The sequence below is a fragment of the Myotis brandtii genome, unplaced genomic scaffold, assembly GCF_000412655.1.
Source record: "Myotis brandtii unplaced genomic scaffold, ASM41265v1 scaffold731, whole genome shotgun sequence".
Lineage (NCBI taxonomy): Eukaryota > Metazoa > Chordata > Mammalia > Chiroptera > Vespertilionidae > Myotis > Myotis brandtii.
Window position 1 is genome coordinate 608,625 of NW_005370895.1, and position 20,743 is coordinate 629,367.

Below are 20,743 nucleotides of genomic sequence, written 5' to 3' on the forward strand. Positions count from 1 at the left end.
AGTTCACCGTCTAGTGGAGGAAGCAAACATGTAAGACATGATGTCAATGTGTGCTATGTGCTGACCAGAGAGAAGAGGAAGCATCCCTATGAGACCCTTTATGCTATGAGATCACAAAGAAGAGGTTCTGCAGGGGCAGTGGGAAGAGGGGAGGTGTAGCGGAAGGTTTTAGGCAAGGTATTACTAAGGAGGCAAATTATGAGTCCTACAATTAATGGGACGATAGCCCTGCCAATAAAAATGTTGCTAAGATTGATTGTACACACACACACACAATCCCTAGGTTTTTCATTCATGGAAATCATATTTAAAAGGACATCGTGGTCCTGGCCGGTTTGGCTCGGTGGTGAGAGCGTCAGCCTGTGGACGGAAGGGTCCTGGGTTCGATTCCAGTAAAGGGCGTGTAATGCCAAAATTGAGAAATGTCAAAATCGGGGGCAGCCTTCCTGAGGAAGGATTCAGCATCCCACAAATCACAGATATCCTCAACACTGTGTCAGAAAAGCCACGGCATCAATGATAGCCACTGCAATTTAAAAATCACAGACAATGCTTCCTAGTCTTAAAAGTGGGCAGACATAAAATCAGAGATGGAATTTGGCAGCTGGATGGCAGCCGACTGGATCCATCACTTCACAGATAAAGGCCAAGGAGTTAACCACTTTCCCGTGGCCTCTCAGCAGACAGTGGCAAAGCCAGATAGACCTCCTAACTCCTGGTCCACTGTTCCTCCCTCTGTTCCTAAAATACAGGAAAATGCGACAAAACTGTATATAATTCACATAAAGCTTATCTGGCTGTACTAAGACGAGAAATGTAATTGTGTTTGCCTTCTTAGCATTTAAAACATTGAGAATATTGGAAGGTGCCATCAATTTATAAAAGCTATCTGAGGTGCTTCCCCTTCCGCTTGACAACTGTCCTTGAAGTTGGTGGAGGCGCTCAGGATGGTTCCAGACACCTTCAGCACCTCTGTTGGGCCATCGCCTCGGGGCTTTGTTGATAACTATCAGTCTGTCCACTACTAGAGCTTAAACTTACAAACACGAAAAACCCCATAAAACCACAGTTGCTCATCTGACGTCTTCCTATGAGGGCCAGGAACACAAAATACCAAATAAACTGATTACAACGTGAAGGAAATATACCACAAAGTGAACACAAGTCATGCTGAAGAACAGGTGCAGGACAAGGTGCAAGAGAAATCCAGAGGGAAGGAATCACTGTAGATGGAAGTTCCCCTAAGAAGTTCCCCGAGAGATGTAGGAATTGAGCCACATCTTTTGTTGTTGTTAATCCAACAATATTTTTCCCATTGATTTTAAGAGAGAGTAGAAGGGAGGGAGGAAGGGGGGAGAGAGAATGAGAGGAGAGAGATGGATGTGAGAGAGACACATCGAATGGTTGCCTCCTGCACACACCCCAGCAGGGGTGGGGGATCGAACCTGCAACCCAGGTACATGCCCTTGACTGGGAATCGAACCCCGAGACACTCCGGTCCACAGGCTGAGCAACACCAGCCAGGGCTTGAGCCACATCTTAAAGAATGAGGAGCAGAGAAACAGGAAGTACATTCCAGGCAGAGGAAACAATCAACAACAGATAAATGAGTGGAGGTGACTCAGAAATAACGTGGAAAGCAGCAGGAAAAGGACTTCCTTAGCAGTAAGATGAATGGGAGGCCAGCAGGTTACGCAGAATGCATCCAGATTCCCATGGACTTCGGACGTCAGAGTTTTGGGTTGATCCTCTAGGCCAGTGAACTGAACCATGTTATCTTGAGTCACCAATGTCAGGTGAGCTGAAAGTACTTTGTTAATAAATAACAAGGCACTGAAGTGAAGGTCTTACAAAATGGAATAGATTATGGATGGTTCTACCCCTGTCCCCTGGGGTCTTATCACTTGCAGTCTGCACAGGCTGCAATTCGATCCCCATCTTTTGCTGAAGAACTTTTCCCTGCAGGCCAGCAAAGTGCCAAAGAATCAAGCTCCTGACAGCCCCAGAGCAGCCCTCAGCCAATGAGGATGCAACCGGTGCACAATGACCTCAGCGCCCTCACCTATTGCGTGATGATGCTGAAGTACATGTTCCAGTTCTAAGCCCGGGCTGCCCAATATGGTGGCCAGTGGTCACCTATGGCTTTGAGCACTTGAAGTGTGGTAGGTCTGCATTAGGTGTGAAATGCACATCAGCTTTCTAAGGCTTAGCACAATAAAACAAGAAAGGATGTAAAAAAACACATCTCAATCATTGTTTTAATATTAATTACACGTCTACCTGACTTTTTGCTACGTTATTTTTGCTATCTATAAGAATTTGTTTTACAAGTTTCACTTTAATGTTTCAGTGTGGCCACCAGAAAATTATAAATTGCATATGTGGTTTGTAGTATGTGTCTACTGGTCAGGACTCTCTAAGACTCTCAGTAAATTCTACGTATTTTGCTTTTAACAATACAATATGTTTGATTTGTGATTAATCTCCGATGGTACATGTTTGCTCATGTTACTTGCAAAGGAGAGGTCGAGGGAAAATAAAACAAATTTGGGCAAAAATAAAATTGGTAATATTTAGCCTCACAAACTCACTTGCTTGTGACATGCAGTAATGAATACTGTGAAATGTCACAAAAGAAAAAGCGTACCACATGTGTGCTTGTCTTCCCCACAAAGTAATTTTGAGTTTCACCAACATCTGATGCCCAAAGTGGTACACTGTGCAAATAAACCTCACTGGTGAGGGAGGCATTTATGTGCTGCCTGCAGTCATCGGTTGAGGGCTGCTGTGGGGAAGGGAGGGCATCGTTCCCAGCACCTCTGCCTGGTGGGCAGGGCAGCCAGAGAGGCCGTTACTGGAGCTGAGCACCAGGCCTGAACACAGGGTAGCAGGGACACTGGCAGCGCTGACCATGCCCGCTGCAGGGTCCTATGAACAGGAGATGCAGCTTGATGAACGGGAGAAGGAGCCAGCCAGGGAGGCCCGTGGCAGGCAGAGCAGCACAGTTAGTCAGTCCTGTTATCTCTAAATGTCTGGAAGAGGCCCGAGGCCCTGGAGACACCCCACCACCCCTTGTGAGCCACATCCTGGTCACTTCCCTTCTTTAGCAACTGTCAGAAAGATCCTTCCCAAGTGCCACGGTCTCCGTGTCTACCGATGGTTCCAGCCCCCTCGGGCCTCATGGTCCTGTCACATGTCGGTGTGGGCGGCCAAACACACCCCTGACCCAGGGCTGACTGCCCGTGAGTTACACAGGGGCGCTGTCCTGGTGTGCATGGCTGCCAAGGGCTCTTAAAGGCAGGTGTGCATGTCCACCGATGGTTCCAGCCCCCTCGGGCCTCATGGTCCTGCCACATGTCAGTGTGGGCGACCAAACACACCCCTGACCCAGGGCTGACTGCCCGTGGGTTACACAGGGGCGCTGTCCTGGTTGTGCATGGCTGCCAAGGGCTCTTAAAGGCAGGTGTGCCCAGGCTAAGAGGAGGTTGTTAATCATTCTGAATGTTATCCCTGCTCTAAAACGGCACCACAAGGTAGCACATGGGACAGTATCCTTGTTGAATCTGAGGGGTACATATATTGAGCTTCTATCATGCAATCCATTTTAGAGAGAATGATCAGGGATAAATTCAAGAAGCAATGGACGGCAGCGAACACAATCTCTGAGCCCAGCTCTGAAGGATATGTACTCAGTAAGGAACTGCCCCCGGCTTCCCAACATAGGAAGGCAGCTGTCGATACTCCCAATGTTGTGGAGTTTACTCCACAGCCTCTGTTCACCTCCCCGGGCTGGGAGCTTGTGCAATCAAGCCCATTGCTTGCATCTGAGAGCTGCCCCAAAGCCCCCTGGAGTCCTCACAGGAGCATCTGCATTCTAAGAGCCAGACTCGAGGCCTCTCCCCCATGACACAGCGAGCTCCTCTTTACAGAAAATTAGTGCTCTGGACCAACAATAGAAAGACCCCTTCTCAAAGCCCCAGCGTTTCTACACCTCCAAAGAATGCAGCTGCTGATGCCAGCCTTTAGAGGCAAGATGCCAGGGTGAATGCCCTCACCCAATTCTGCACACGTGAGTGTCACACATGAGGGTTAGCACCGTGTTTTCAGATTCTCAGTCCCTGTCTCTCAGCTGAAGAGGCTCTCCTCCCCCCAAGACACAGTCACTCTCCTGTGACAGAACTCTGGACAAGGGAACCTTGAAGTCTAGCTGGAGACTACAAAGAAGTCAGCTCTCATGGAATGTTCCAGAATAAGCTCCGAAATTTCTCTTTCCTACAAGGATAGGAAACTGTTTTGTCTTGCTGGCTCATTTCAGCTAGTAACTGCCTATTCCTTTGCATTGCCATAGATCTTCCTGATAAATTATTTAGAATCCAAATACCTATGTTCACTGCTATAAAAAAAATCACTAAAGTCTCCCGATTTATAAGGTTTTAGTTATTGTGGCAAAAAAAGATATCCCTTCTGTGTGTGTGTGTGTGTGTGTGTGTGTGTGTGTGTTTTAACAAAAACATTTTTGGTTTAAAAAAAGCACCAAAAGATATCCAAACAGGATATTGCACCAAAAGGTGCGATACTAAATATACATGAACAATGAAATCTAATCTTAGTTTAGCCTTTAACAGACTCTAGAGCAGTGATGACGAACCTTTTGAGCTCGGCGTGTCAGCATTTTGAAAAACCCTAACTTAACTCTGGTGCCGTGTCACATATAGAAATTTTTTGATATTTGCAACCATAGTAAAACAAAGATTTATATTTTTGATATTTATTTTATATATTTAAATGCCATTTAACAAAGAAAAATCAACCAAAAAAATGAGTTCGCGTGTCACCTCTGACACGCGTGTCATAGGTTCGCCATCACTGCTCTAGAGTGATGGGAGTTGTTTCTTTGCCCAGCTCAGTCTTGTCCTGTGGGTATCCTATGGCCCCTGTGGTTTACAGCCTCAGCCCTGAGCCGCCTGCTCTACACCATCCCATGTCCCTCACGCTGACTCGCTCAGGATCCTCTCACCTCACACCCCGCGATACGTTTCACTTCCTTTAATGCTCAGCGCCACATCTGGACCAGATTGCTTCGCAGGTGTTCCCACCCTCCCTCTGCCTCTGCTCAGCCTCCCCTCCTGCCTTTGGTTTCCCTGGCAACCCCCTCCCCGACTTCTGGCTGGACTTGAGCTGGACCCCTGGGTCGATGTGCTTACACGGCATGTCCCAGACCTCCACCAGCATCTACTGGGTACTTGTCTACTTTCCAATACACTTAAAAAAAAATCTAAATAGCAACAGTTTGATTAATTGAGTTCTGCTTTCATTTTAAATATGCTTTAATACTCATATTGTTCATGCCCTTAAATACTGCCTCAACCACTAATTGGACGATACGTGTGCATGGATGTAGGTTTTAATCTTTTCCAACAGTGGGTTATTAAAGCCCTGCGGTTGGAGAGGGGCTTCACCTCTCACCGTGCTTTATAAACCCCTTCGAATCATGCAACACAGACCCACGCGGTTATTAACTCCAGATAGGAATCCCCAGGCCCCGCTGGAAGGCACATCCATTAAGGTTTACAGCGGGGCAGGGAAACGATGCCTGGGCCTGGACTTCTGGTTGGAAAAGCACTTCCACAGAGCCAGAAATACCTCTATCGCCCTCCTATGTGCCCACCTGGGCCAGTTTTATAACCATCCGGAGAGAAAAGCATTTACTAAGGTGGTCCGAGCCAAAATAGTGGTTTCCCGAGCAACACTCAGATAATGAACGTATGTTACTTTAAAAAAGCAATACGCCCAATATCCTCGCTGACGTCACTCACATGAATCTGGCCCGGGGCCTGGCTCATTTACTAACTCATGCAGGGACAGGGCCAGTACTGGCTTCAGAGGCCCTCCTCCTCCGTGGGGGCACACGAGGGGCCAGAGGGCCCTCCAGGCAGCGCCGGCTCCTGCCTCCTGCCCCATCTGTTTCACTGTGAAAAGAACTGCTGGTTCCCAGCGAACAGAGGCATTCCAATCCTCATCAGCCTTTACTTTAGGGGTAGTTTCCGGAATCACTAAATCTCAGGAACATCTGGAACAAATCAGCAAGGTTCACTCACTGTAACAACTGGATTAAAGGCAAAGAATACTCGGGGCGGCGGAGGAATTCCCCAGATCTGGGGGCTGCGCAGGGGCCTGACGTCATGAGACAGGGATGGTGTGCGGCGATGTATGGCTTGGCCCAGCAGTGGCACGGTGCCACCGATGTCTCACATGAGCCGCCCGCTCAACGGGGCCACTACGCACTCAAAATGCAAGGAGGTGGGGGCGGGATGTGCACCTCCCAGACCCGGCAGGCCAGACAACTCAAGAGAACCAAGTGAGCATGACTCCCGTGGTCCCCGACCCTAATTCCAGCTCCACAACCAAATGGGGCGCGTACATGGTCACAGACAATAAAATGTACTGAGATGACAACGGTCCCTGGATTTGGGACCGTTTTCTCCTGTGAGGTGAGCAGCCACAGGGGCCACGGGGAAGGAGCTCTTTCCTCCTGGGTCTGGAGGCCGTGAAGGTAGAAACAAGGACGCACACGCCACACGCAGAACCTCAAACCACCACGAAGAGGCCCATCCGCCCATCAAGTGGTGCCGCGTTCACCACGTGGCCCGTTTCTCTGCTTCGGGCCTGAAGCACTCGTTTTCTTGATCTCATCAAAGCTCTGATGAGCAGTCACCTGTGTCTTTAATGAATCATAAGCCAAGAGCAAGAAATAAATGGTCATTTCCTGATCAGTGTACTGTAGACACTGGGAGCCACAGAGGCAGGAAAACGTGATAACAACTTTATTATGAAGTCTCAGTTCTGAACGTCACAGCAGAAATCTTTTGTCTACTCCAGTAGGCGGAGCAAAACGTCGGTTTCCCCAATGTGTATCTTTTCCCATACTCCACCAGCATCTACTGGGTACTTGTCTACTTTCCAATACACTTAAAAAAAAATCTAAATAGCAACAGTTTGATTAATTGAGTTCTGCTTTCATTTTAAATATGCTTTAATACTCATATTGTTCATGCCCTTAAATACTGCCTCAACCACTAATTGGACGATACGTGTGCATGGATGTAGGTTTTAATCTTTTCCAACAGTGGGTTATTAAAGCCCTGCGGTTGGAGAGGGGCTTCACCTCTCACCGTGCTTTATAAACCCCTTCGAATCATGCAACACAGACCCACGCGGTTATTAACTCCAGATAGGAATCCCCAGGCCCCGCTGGAAGGCACATCCATTAAGGTTTACAGCGGGGCAGGGAAACGATGCCTGGGCCTGGACTTCTGGTTGGAAAAGCACTTCCACAGAGCCAGAAATACCTCTATCGCCCTCCTATGTGCCCACCTGGGCCAGTTTTATAACCATCCGGAGAGAAAAGCATTTACTAAGGTGGTCCGAGCCAAAATAGTGGTTTCCCGAGCAACACTCAGATAATGAACGTATGTTACTTTAAAAAAGCAATACGCCCAATATCCTCGCTGACGTCACTCACATGAATCTGGCCCGGGGCCTGGCTCATTTACTAACTCATGCAGGGACAGGGCCAGTACTGGCTTCAGAGGCCCTCCTCCTCCGTGGGGGCACACGAGGGGCCAGAGGGCCCTCCAGGCAGCGCCGGCTCCTGCCTCCTGCCCCATCTGTTTCACTGTGAAAAGAACTGCTGGTTCCCAGCGAACAGAGGCATTCCAATCCTCATCAGCCTTTACTTTAGGGGTAGTTTCCGGAATCACTAAATCTCAGGAACATCTGGAACAAATCAGCAAGGTTCACTCACTGTAACAACTGGATTAAAGGCAAAGAATACTCGGGGCGGCGGAGGAATTCCCCAGATCTGGGGGCTGCGCAGGGGCCTGACGTCATGAGACAGGGATGGTGTGCGGCGATGTATGGCTTGGCCCAGCAGTGGCACGGTGCCACCGATGTCTCACATGAGCCGCCCGCTCAACGGGGCCACTACGCACTCAAAATGCAAGGAGGTGGGGGCGGGATGTGCACCTCCCAGACCCGGCAGGCCAGACAACTCAAGAGAACCAAGTGAGCATGACTCCCGTGGTCCCCGACCCTAATTCCAGCTCCACAACCAAATGGGGCGCGTACATGGTCACAGACAATAAAATGTACTGAGATGACAACGGTCCCTGGATTTGGGACCGTTTTCTCCTGTGAGGTGAGCAGCCACAGGGGCCAACGGGGAAGGGCTCTTTCCTCCTGGGTCTGGAGGCCGTGAAGGTAGAAACAAGGACGCACACGCCACACGCAGAACCTCAAACCACCACGAAGAGGCCCATCCGCCCATCAAGTGGTGCCGCGTTCACCACGTGGCCCGTTTCTCTGCTTCGGGCCTGAAGCACTCGTTTTCTTGATCTCATCAAAGCTCTGATGAGCAGTCACCTGTGTCTTTAATGAATCATAAGCCAAGAGCAAGAAATAAATGGTCATTTCCTGATCAGTGTACTGTAGACACTGGGAGCCACAGAGGCAGGAAAACGTGATAACAACTTTATTATGAAGTCTCAGTTCTGAACGTCACAGCAGAAATCTTTCGTCTATTCCAGTAGACGGAGCAAAACATCGGTTTCCCCAATGTGTATCTTTTCCCATACTCGGGGGAAACTTCTAGAACGGGGTTTTTTAACCTGTGTGTTGTGCCACCAGATACTCTACGCAGCCTAGTAAAGTGAATGGACCCCTTCTCAAAGTATTGCTTTTAAATGCATACATTGGAAAACAGGGTAACCAAAAAACCAATCACAGAAAATACAACAATAATTATATTTTTCAATGTGTGGTATAGCAATATGTGCTGTTTTTTAAATAGCACTGACTAATAAGATTGGGCGGCAGATCGAAAAACCACCCTAACTGTGAAGTCGGGATGCATGTAAATGATAGTTAGAAATCTCTGTCATACGGCAAGTCGATAGGAAAACATCAGTGATTTCTGTGGGTGACAGTCACAGGGGCTGAAAATATCCCTGGGCTTTGCTGTCTACGTTTGTAACTGAATAAGATGCGAAGTTCCAATTGGAAGTCAATGCAAACGAGGATGCGACTGTTTTCTGATCCAAGTTCACAGACCCCATGAATTCTATGCACAGACCGTGAGGGGACAGGGACCCATAAGGACCTCTCTCCTCCGGGAAGGTGAGGGACTGTGCAACGCAGAACCTCAAACCACCACGAAGAGGCCCATCCGCCCATCAAGTGGTGCCGCGTTCACCACGTGGCCCGTTTCTCTGCTTCGGGCCTGAAGCGCTCGTTTTCTTGAGTTCATCAAAGCTCTGATGAGCAGTCACCTGTGTCTTTAATGAATCATAAGCCAAGAGCAAGAAATAAATGGTCATTTCCTGATCGGTGTACTGTAGACACTGGGAGCCACAGAGGCAGGAAAACGTGACAACAGCTTTATTATGAAGTCTCAGTTCTGAACGTCACAGCAGAAATCTTTTGTCTACTCCAGTAGGCGGAGCAAAACGTCGGTTTCCCCAATGTGTATCTTTTCCCATACTCTGGGGAAACTTCTAGAACAGGGGTTTTTAACCTGTGTGTTGTGCCACCAGATACTCTACGCAGCCTAGTAAAGTGAATGGACCCCTTCTCAAAGTATTGCTTTTAAATGCATACATTGGAAAACAGGGTAACCAAAAAACCAATCACAGAAAATACAACAATAATTATATTTTTCAATGTGTGGTATAGCAATATGTGTTGTTTTTTAAATAGCACTGACTAATAAGATTGGGCGGCAGATCGAAAAACCACCCTAACTGTGAAGTCGGGATGCATGTAAATGATAGTTAGAAATCTCTGTCATACGGCAAGTCGATAGGAAAGCATCAGTGATTTCTGTGGGTGACAGTCACAGGGGCTGAAAATATCCCTGGGCTTTGCTGTCTACGTTTGTAACTGAATAAGATGCGAAGTTCCAATTGGAAGTCAATGCAAACGAGGATGCGACTGTTTTCTGATCCAAGTTCACAGACCCCATGAATTCTATGCACAGACCGCGAGGGGACAGGGACCCATAAGGACCTCTCTCCTCCGGGAAGGTGAGGGACTGTGCAATGATGGGAAGAACAGGCCACGTGGCGGAGGGTGAGGCAGGTACAGCGTGCTCAGCCTCACACCGGGAGGAAAGGGAAGAACAGCCGTCCCGCAAGGTGTGTGAGAAGAGGCTCTGATTTCATTCATCTCAACTCCACCGTCCCTGGACCAACAGTGAGCCATCTTCAAAACTAGGGACGTTGGTCGGGCAGGTACGAGAATGAGAATCTTCTCCTTGCTTAGGAGGGTACATTGTGTTTTCCACACCAGAAAAAAAAAATGAGAAATTTTAAATGTTTTTTTTTTTTTTAAAAAAAAGAAAGAAACGCAACTGTAGACTGAAACAGTGGCATTCGCCTCTTGTTCAGGTCTCATTATCACAGAAAACATTCTCAAAAAAGAGCCCCGTGTCCCTGGCCAGGAAGGCTGCCTACTCCGCGCGAACATCCCGTGCTCCCTGAGGCACTGGCCCTCGGTTGCACCGGGAGGACACTGCAGTGAAAGGCGTCCCTCACATGGCTGCCCGCTCCCCTGGTGTCCCTTGTGTCTGGATAGCCGTCTCTTTTTGTTGTTGTTAATCCTCACCTAAGGATGTTTTTCCATTGATTTTGAGAGAGAGAGAGAGAGAGAGAGAGAGAGAGAGTTCTATGTGAGAGAGACACATCAATTGGCTGCCTCCTGCACGTGCCCTGACCCGGGTGGGGGATCTAGCCTGAAAACCTGGTACGTGCTCTTGACCGGAATTGAACCCGGGGCCCTTCAGTCCATGGACCTACACTCTATCTACTGAGCCCAACTGGCGAGGGCTAGATAGCCCTCTTTTAAAAGCAAGTCCCAGGGAAGAAGAAACGCAACTGTAGACTGAAACAGTGACATTCGCCTCTTGTTCAGGTCTCATTATCACAGAAAACATTCTCAAAAAAGAGCCCCGTGTCCCTGGCCAGGAAGGCTGCCTACTCCGCGCGAACATCCCGTGCTCCCTGAGGCACTGGCCCTCGGTTGCACCGGGAGGACACTGCAGTGAAAGGCGTCCCTCACATGGCTGCCCGCTCCCCTGGTGTCCCTTGTGTCTGGATAGCCGTCTCTTTTTGTTGTTGTTAATCCTCACCTAAGGATGTTTTTCCATTGATTTTGAGAGAGAGAGAGAGAGAGAGAGAGAGAGAGAGAGTTCTATGTGAGAGAGACACATCAATTGGCTGCCTCCTGCACGTGCCCTGACCCGGGTGGGGGATCTAGCCTGAAAACCTGGTACGTGCTCTTGACCGGAATTGAACCCGGGGCCCTTCAGTCCATGGACCTACACTCTATCTACTGAGCCCAACTGGCGAGGGCTAGATAGCCCTCTTTTAAAAGCAAGTCCCAGGGAAGAAGCAACCAGCAGTAACCCTCACCACCTACAGGGTCCCCCTCCACATCACTCAAGGCCTGGTCTTGAAAAAGCCCAACCCCCTCCAATTTCATGTGAGCAGATACAAAGCCCCCTGGCCAAGAAGGCTGCCTACTCCGCGCGAGCATCCCGTGCTCCCTGAGGCACTGGCTCTCGGTTGCACCGGGAGGACATTGCAGTGAAAGGCATCCCTCACATGGCTGCCCGCTCCCCTGGTGTCCCTTGTGTCTGGATAGCCCTCTCTTTTTGTTGTTGTTAACCCTTACCTAAGGATGTTTTTCCATTGATTTTTAGAGAGAGTGTAAGGGAAAGGAAGAGAGAGAGAGAGAGAGAGAGAGAGAGAGAGAGAGAGAGTTCTATGTGAGAGAGACACATCAATTGGCTGCCTCCTGCACGTGCCCTGACCCGGGTGGGGGATCTAGCCTGAAAACCTGGTACGTGCTCTTGACCGGAATTGAACCCGGGGCCCTTCAGTCCATGGACCTACACTCTATCTACTGAGCCCAACTGGCGAGGGCTAGATAGCCCTCTTTTAAAAGCAAGTCCCAGGGAAGAAGCAACCAGCAGTAACCCTCACCACCTAACAGGGTCCCCTCCACATCACTCAAGGCCTGGTCTTGAAAAAGCCCAACCCCCTCCAATTTCATGTGAGCAGATACAAAGCCCACCAGCAACTGTCTCTCCCCTCTCCCCCCCGACTCCAGCCAAGTTAATATCCGATAAATACTGGATTTGGTTTCCTTTTGAAACGCAGTCCAAAAAAGAAAGGAGATTGCTGGCCAGCAGATCGGAGAACAAACAAGTACATATATGTGAGGTCTGATTTGCCAGGGTCTCAGGTCAGGTCCCCTGGAAGCATCTGTGACAAGGATTCGGGTGGGTGATGGGGAGATGCCGTGAGGAGCAGGGGGCGAGGCAAGCAGTGGGGCGGGGACGGGCTGCTCAGTCTGTGGTCTCCGCAGAGTCTGCTTGGCCTGATTCACACCAGGGATCTGCAGCACGAGCCACGGCATGGAATTACCCGCATGGACACAAGGGGGCTGGCTTTTGGCGCCCTGATCGGTCAGTCACTGGCTGAGGGCTGCTGGGGACGGGTGTAACCTCCCAGGCAGGAGGGCTCCCGTGAGCTGAGGGCCATTCTCCAGACCAGAGGTGGGACAGCTGTGAGCCCTTAGCAGCCAACATTTACACAGCTGGGCACGTGGCTCCTGCACAGCCATGGGAGCTGGGCATGGCAGCAACAGCATCCACCCGGCCTCGTCATTGTTGGATCAAGATCACCTGGAATGGCCCTAGCCGGTCTGGCTCAGTGGATAGAGCATTGACCTGTGGACTGAAGGGTCCCGGGTTCGATTCTGGTCAAGGGCACATGCCCGGGTTGCAGGTTCGATCCCCAGTAGGGCGCCTGCGGCCTCGTCGTTGGATCAAGATCACCTGGAATGGCCCTAGCCGGTCTGGCTCAGTGGATAGAGCATTGACCTGTGGACTGAAGGGTCCCGGGTTCGATTCTGGTCAAGGGCACATGCCCGGGTTGCAGGTTCGATCCCCAGTAGGGCGCCTGCAGGAGGCAGCCGATCAATGATTCTCTCTCATCATTGACGCGTCTCTCTCTCTCTCTCCCTCCCCCTTCCTCTCTGAAATCAACAAAAATATATTAAAAAAAGAAAAAGATCACCTGGAATGGAGTCACTGGAGAAGGCTCTTAATATCTAGAAGTTCCTTACATGGTCCTGCTCTCTCAGGGCAACAGCAATAGACTGTGACCTGCGGGCAGTTCATGGTATTCCTGAGTCTCACCTTTGGCTCAGGGGGGAGTGACCACTGGGGACAAAGCAAAAGGACCCTCCCTTCTTGGCCACAGCTGTCCTGGGCTTTTCATATGGGAAGAGCAGCAGGGCCGCCTTCCAATCGCCCGAGGTGACGTCAGGTGGCTCAGAGCACACTAGGGAGAGAAGCTAACGGGAGGATGTGTGCGCGACAACGAGAAAGTACTGATGTGGAGGAAGGTTTACCTCCGGAAACCAAACCACTGTGCATCTTCGGAATTTGGCTTTTCTCACAGTAACTAAGTCTCTGGTGGGATGGGCGAGTCTAGTGTTAGTGGCAAGAGACCAACAACCCAGCCACACAGAGTAAACTGTGAGAATCTTAGCAAAGACGCAGCCCATGGCTCCCCGCCTGCTCTCCACCTGACCGTAGTGAGGAACCGAGTCACTGCTCTCTCTTTATCTCAGGCTGAACATCCAGTGAGAAGGGAACAGCAGCCATCTCGTTCTGACCCTGCTGGAGAGGGGCTTACCCGTAAGACCTCGGATGGTTGGCTATATTTGGAAGCCAAGGAAAATACTACCAAATAAAATTTTATTAGGTACACCCATGAGGTAGGCCCAGACTTCCCAGGTCGCTTGGGAGGAAGGCTCAGGTAGGAGCATGTTCCCAGCGTCTTCTCTGGTTGCCATAGTTACTCCTCAGCCTGCCTTCCATGGTCCTCCATGGATGCCTCATCCTCGCACCATCCAGATGGAAAATCTCCATCGGTGTCTGCTTAACAAGAGGAGGGCTGTCCCTGAAATCCAGAATTGGTTGGGATAGGTTTCTGCGGCTCATGTGTGTGTGTGTGTGGGGGGGGGGGGGGGGGGGGGCCTTGAAAATGAAGTGACTTCCCTAAGGGAAAAAGTCAGTTCCCATGGTGATGGCTCACTGTCCACAGCCTACCGGCCACTCAGGACATCAGATCATCCCTGGGATAGGAAGGAATTTCCTAAATGGGACGGCAACATATCACAGTGGGAGCGAGGGACAGGCCAGGTTCCCCAAGCTGCCACAGCTATTTATTTATTTGTTTGTTTGTTTCTAAATATTTTTTGTTGATTTTTAGAGAGAGAGGAAGGGAGAGGGAGAGAGAGAAACATCGATGTGAAATAAGACATTGATCGGCGGCTTCCTACACGCCCTCTATAGGGAGAGAGCCCGCAACCCAGGCATGTGCCCTGACCAAGAATCCAACTGGCAACCTTTTGGTGCACAAGATGATGCCCAACCACTGAACCACACCAGCCAGAGCCGCCACGGCTATTTAAAGACAGAGACCGTGGGTCTAATGGCTGGAACATTGGACTCGGACTCAGGAACCTCCCCGCAGGTGTTTTTCCGGCCACTGCCATTTAACTTCCTTGCTGACCTCAGATAAGGGACCCCAATCCCTGCCTGTCAGCGCCCTGTTCTGCACCTGAAATGCCACAGCTCCGAGTGCATGCGCAAAAACCACCCACCAGCCACGAGGAACCCGTGAGCTGGGCCTGGTTCGTCCTGCCCGAGTTCCTCTGTAGGACCATGGGCGGGTGTCTCAGAGCCACAGAGTCAGCATCTGTGCTCATCCCCGGGCGGAGCTGGAGCCAGGGCTCCAAAGAAACACAGCTGTGTGGCCCAGCTCCACCCAGGTCCCTCCCAGGATGACGGAGGGGTCAGAGGTCTTATCCTCTCTGCCTCCGACGCCCTGTGGACACAGCCCTCATCTGCTGTCCTCAGGAAAACGGGACACAGCTCCCAGCCCCGGACTTGGCTCCTAGGTTTGCTCTCAAGCCAAATGCCCTTCGGTGTGTGGGCAATGCATGGCTATGCCTGGTAAGGAAGGGGAAAAGGAACAAGATGCAGACCATGGGAGAGTGTTGGCTGTTTGGCAAAATGTGGGGAGAAAGCATTCCCAGGAAGTTCATGGGAGAAAGTCTTGGTGTCAAAAGGTGATATAACACTCTTGTTGAAATTCCAGAATAAACTCATCAACTGAGACTCTTTGAGAAAGTGGATGTAGCAGCAATTACAAAAGCCAGCTGCCTCCAATCAACAAACTTCTTCCCCCCCCCTCCCCCTCCCCCAGATCTGGAGCAGAAAGTGGGGAAATGAAGAAATAAATAAATCACATGGCTAATATTCTGGCAAGGGCCAAAGTTTTCCAGGTTTCTGATCAGTTCCCTCTCACCTTCCTTCTTTCTTTCAATAATAATAACAATAATAAATTTTTATTGATATCAGAGTTTTTATTGATATCAGAGATGAAGGGGAAGAGAGAGATAGAAACATCAATGAGAGAGAGAGCCATCGATCGGCTGCTTCCTGCATGCCCCACACTGGGGATCAAGCCCACAATCCAGGCATGTGCCCTGACTGGGAATCGAACCATGACCTCCTTGTTCATAGGCTGATGCTCAACCACTGAGCCACGCCAGCTGACCAAGGAAACTCTTAATATGAGAGCCCACAAGCACATGGTCAAATCTGAGACCCTCCAAGGAGAGGAAAATTCAACCTACATGGATTCAGAATGCAATGACTCCTGCAGGGACCACCGTTAACAGGACAGGACTGGCAGCCAACATCTCCAGAGAGAAAAGCCATGGAGCAGGTCCCCACAGGTCGGACAGCACATCAGCGGCCATCAACCTCCCCTCTGAACTGAGGCTACTCACACAGGGGAGGACTTTCCCCCCAAGGTCCCCAGCCTTGGTACTTCTGGTCTAGAACCAGCTGATATCAGAACCCAACAGCAATGGCGAGATGGACATTTCCAGCTTTAATCCTGCCTCCACCCTCACTTTATAAGGGGCTGCTCTTCTTTCTCCAACTCTACAGATGAGGAAACAGAGGCCCAGAGACGTTAAGCAGCTTGCTCAAGGCTGCACAGCTGGTAAGACACACAGGGTGTTTATGGATACTGAGGACTCTATAGGGTACCTAGTGCACGTAGGTGCTCAGTAAACAGGGGTCCCTTCCCCTTCATAAAACAAAACAACTTTACTTCTACCCCACACGGTGCAGTTAGCAATTCTGGCCACGTTGCCACTTTTGAGACGGAGAACAATTTGTTTCAAATTCTGAAGAGCTCTCTGGGCTCAGGGATTCTCCTCTCAAAGGCCGGTCTTTCGTGGACAAAGCTACCCAACTACCAGGCAAGGGTTCTGGGAAATTCACTCGACTCCCCCACCCTGACCGCGATAATAGCATTAGGAAGGCTATAACCATAGGACCGTTATATGTGGCCGCTAGACGGTTCTTCTAAGGTCATAAATATTCTACCGTGTCTTTTCACCGCCCCTAAGGGTGCTTTCATTATTGGAGTTGGCTAGCCAGAAGGCACTGAAACGTTCCACTGATCTCCTATGGGAGGCATCAAAAAAAAAATTTTTTTTTTTAGCTCCACTGCCATAGACTATATTTCTTTTTCTTTAACCTAATCGCACGTGATGCATTCTTAGGAACTGTGAGTATCCAGACAGACAAAACAAAATGTCGTGGCATCATTTTACAAATGGAAATTTCAGTCCTGTTTAATAAAAACTACCTGTACAGTTTCATCCCTATTCCTGGGCGTTGCTGGATATGGCATGTTTTGGAACTGGACTCAAGACCATTAACGATCGTGAACTTTTAATTAAAGAGTTGATTGCTTTAGGAGACAACAGGCCAGCCCGAATTCATACTCTCTGGAGAGAAAAATAAAAACATCCAGTCACAGAGAGCCTTTCCTGGCTCGATCCCCGGCCTTCTGGTCACCCAATCACTCGGGATGTCTTTCCCTTGGTCTTCCCAAGACAACGGCTCCTCAGTCTGGTGGGAATTTGGCTGCTTCCAATTACATACAATACCTTGTACTGTACCGTCTACCACTCATTGGGGGGATCTTATCCATTGCCCCTTTGCTTCAACTTTTCAGTATTGTAAGTCACAGCGAACGTGAGAGCTAGGTTCTAAAGACAGCACGAAAGGCAAAAAATGTGTCTAAACGGCCCTTGGGGAGGCACCGTGGTGGAAATCAACACAACATCTCTCCTAAGCCCCGCCCCGCCAAGGGTGCTCCTGCACCGAGACAAAGGCCACTCTGTGGACCTGAGCCAGGGATGTGGGAACTAAGATGGATGGAGAGTCGCTAACTCCACACTCCAGCTGGAACATACTTTCACTGAGTGGAACAGAGGACCACATGATCCATACCATCCTCTCATTCCTCCCCCTCTCTCTATCTTCTCTCCTCTCTCTCCTTCTCCCTTCATCTCTTCTTCTTCCCTGCCTTCCTCTCTCCCTCTCCGTCTCCCCCTTTCCCCAGGATGCCTGGCTCCTCCTCATTCCCCTTAATTCCTCTTCTTGGAAGCTGCTCCGTGGCCCTGTAATGACCCATTCAGCTCTCTGAAGCACTGAGCAGGTGGTGCCACCAGCACCCAGGTTTCCTTACGTGCTAGGGCAGATAGCATTACTGGTCCCAATTCTCCATCCCTTCTATTCTTGTGCCCTTGGCTGTGTGCCTCTTCAGTTCCTCTCACTAAAGGCTCAGAGCATACTTTCCTGTCCCATGACTTCGAGTTTGGCCATGGACTCATGGTGACCAATAGGGTGAGGTTGAGGTAAGGATGCACAGTTCTGAGCCCAGGTCTCAAGAGGTGTAGAATGTTTCTGCTTGCCCTCCAGCACCACTGCCATGTCAGGAGAAGAATAAGCCCAGGCTAGCCCACTGGTCCCTACAGGACAATGAAAGACACATGAAGCAGAGCTGGCCTGGGTCACCTATGTCTGGCTGAGGTCAACCCACTGTCTGCTGAACCGCAGATACATGAGCAAGTCAGCCAAGATCCAGCTGAATCCAGCCAACCCTCAGCTGACCTGCAGAACCTTGAGAATAAGTGACTGCTGTTTCAAACCACTGAGTTTTGAGGTGGTTTGTTATGCAGCATATTCTGTGGCTACAGCTAGCTGATACATTATTGATGACTGGACCCACAGAGCAGAACTGGTTCGGACCAACACTCTGAAGAGGCAAAGTTGTGGAAGTGGAGGCAGCTTTAGGCATAAGGTACCTTACTGACCACCAGTCTTGGGTTTTACATTGTAATATATGAAAAACACAATTCAAGAGAGATTTGATCATTCATTACCGGGCAGCAAGAACATCCAGACTTTCCTAATATTTTACCTTGGAACAAGTGAGCATTCCCCCACCACAGGAAGTTCTCTATAATCCAAACTAAATGTCCAACATTTACCGTCTGCCTCAAAACAAAACAAGTCCCTATATTTTGTTTCCTATTACTTTTTCCCTAAAACACTTTTTGGAAGACCTATTTAAAACTAAAAGTAATGACCTGATAAGTTATGAAAGCTTCTTTAGATTTGGTTTCTTTAATAATCCGAGGAGGTCCTTCTTACTAATGTTAAAAATTTCCAAGACCTGCGTCATCAGGTTGAAGTAATTGTCTAAGTTTGGCAAAGCATGTGGTACTTTAATCTATCACTACTCTTGTCCTAAGTCAAAGTAATGCTAATTAATATTTAAGCGGTTCAGGGGAGTATTTGTGTGTGTGTGTGTGTGTGTGTGTGTGTGTGTGTGTGTGTGTGTGTTGGGGGATTACATCACCTATCACCGGGGGCAAGGTGTGGAGGTGTCTGGGTGTGCAGAGTGGTGTGTGTGTGTGTGTGTGTGTGTGTGCGTGTGTGTGTTGGGGGATTACATCACCTTTCGCCCAATAAATGCAAACAAAAGGCAAAGAATCTCAGTATTTCTTCCCTTTGATGAATAATACATTTATCATCATAACTGTCCTAGTGTATTCACTGGTTCATGAGGGGATATTTCATTCCACCCACACTTAACTCTCACAGATTCAAATAAAGGACACGGTACGGCATTTCAGAGGACAACTATCAAAGCGGATGGTGATTTTTGAGAAATGGTCATAAATCATACGGAAGGGCTTTCTGGCCCCAAGGCTAAAGCAATCTTTCAGAAGGAACTGTCTGGAAAGGAAACCATTCTCTGAAGTGTGGCTAAGGGATTCAAGGCCAGCGCCTTCATCCTCGGAGAAGTCTGAAATGCAGGGTTGGCGAAGAGGACGCGGGAGGCTGTGTGCGGTTCACCTCTAGCCTGGGGGACTCGGGGACTGTGGGAGGAAACCCTGAAACAACAGAGACTGGTTGCTCACTTGGACCAGGACAGCCTGCCCCCCTCCTGACACAGAACCACTGATTGTTGTTAAAGCAGACGCCACTGCCAAGTGAGGGGAGGGGGGTAGGAAAAAGAACCTTTATATAATGATCGGTCCAATCATAGGAGCTGTCCCAAACAGTTAAATATTGGCAACTTCATATGGTTCAACTGAATACAGCGAGTAAACAGAAAGTATCCGTCCCCCCCCCCCACACACACAAACACGAGTACTCACAGAAATTAGAAATACAGGCTAAATTGTGAGATATGTGGAATTGCAAACAAAAACCAAACTCCTCCTCCCCCCCTCCCCCAAATAGTAGCTGTTGTTAAAACTATTGTATAACATACATTTTTTTAAAAACCACAAAATAGCATTGCAACCCACCACCTCTATTTATCCTCTTTGATGGGGCGGAAATCTGCACATTGAGGCTTTGGGCCTGGAGTCAAGACAAAGGAACTTTCCAGAACAATGTGGCGAAAGGAGCACTGACTTACCTGGACAGCAACAATTGACCCTGAAGCTGCAGGTCAGCGGCACAGTCCTCCGAACGGCAATTCCTTTCAAAAACGGTCTGTGAGAGACACAACAGGAGGGTTGGAACAGGAGTTAGTGGCAAATAAGTGAGGAACAGCCCAATACCTTCTTCCCGACCAGCCGGAATTCTGCCGTGAGCCCTTCAAGCCCTCGACGCCCCGGAAGCCAGCTCCCCGGCTCGGGCTCCAGGGAAACCCACATCAGCGTGGTCTGGCCTGCTGAGCGTATTCCTTCCTGGACTCCTTTTCAGTCTGTTCGAGGGCTTCTTTGAGTAGTTTGCTCAAGAAGGGTACAAGGTAGAGTCCTTCCCACCTTTGAGAATCTCTCTACGGCCCTCAGGTGTGAGTGAATAACAGTTGAGTCGGGAATCCTTAGATGGCTGTCTGCTCATTCCCCTCTATCTTGGGGAGCCAGCAAATCTCTATTTGAGACCGTCACTGGGGGCAGACCCTGACTCTACAGGGCCGCCATGACTTCATCCACGCCATCCACAACCCAACGTGGACTCGACATCTTTTACTTGAGTAAAGTAAGGCATTTAGGTCCTAACGTTCTCTGGCCACGTGACTTAAAGTGCTCCAATGAAAGAGGTGGAGCGCTCTGTGCGGAGCTACCACACAGGTATGCAGAGGTTAAAAATCAGCTCTGCTTCCTGGGCTGGGCCTCGCTCTCCCTCTCAGAATCTTTCTTCCCCTCCAACTGAGCCAACATCTGGAAGACACATGGAGGAAGGTCATTAAATTATCTTAAACAAAAGTATTAATCAGGA

At 49.4% G+C, this 20,743-nt stretch overlaps 1 protein-coding gene across 1 annotated transcript in view; it reads right to left on the minus strand.

The window, feature by feature from the left end:
* LOC102248016 (integrin alpha-9) overlaps positions 1-20,175 on the minus strand; it is a 133,213-nt gene extending 113,038 nt beyond the window's left edge. The window contains exons 1-2 of the mRNA XM_005882670.1: positions 20,080-20,175; positions 19,935-20,011 (exon numbers count right to left, since the gene is read on the minus strand). Of these exons, the coding sequence (XP_005882732.1) occupies positions 19,935-20,011; positions 20,080-20,175 (173 nt within the window). The remainder of the gene's footprint in view (positions 1-19,934; positions 20,012-20,079) is intronic.
* Between the last annotated feature and the right edge of the window lie 568 nt (positions 20,176-20,743).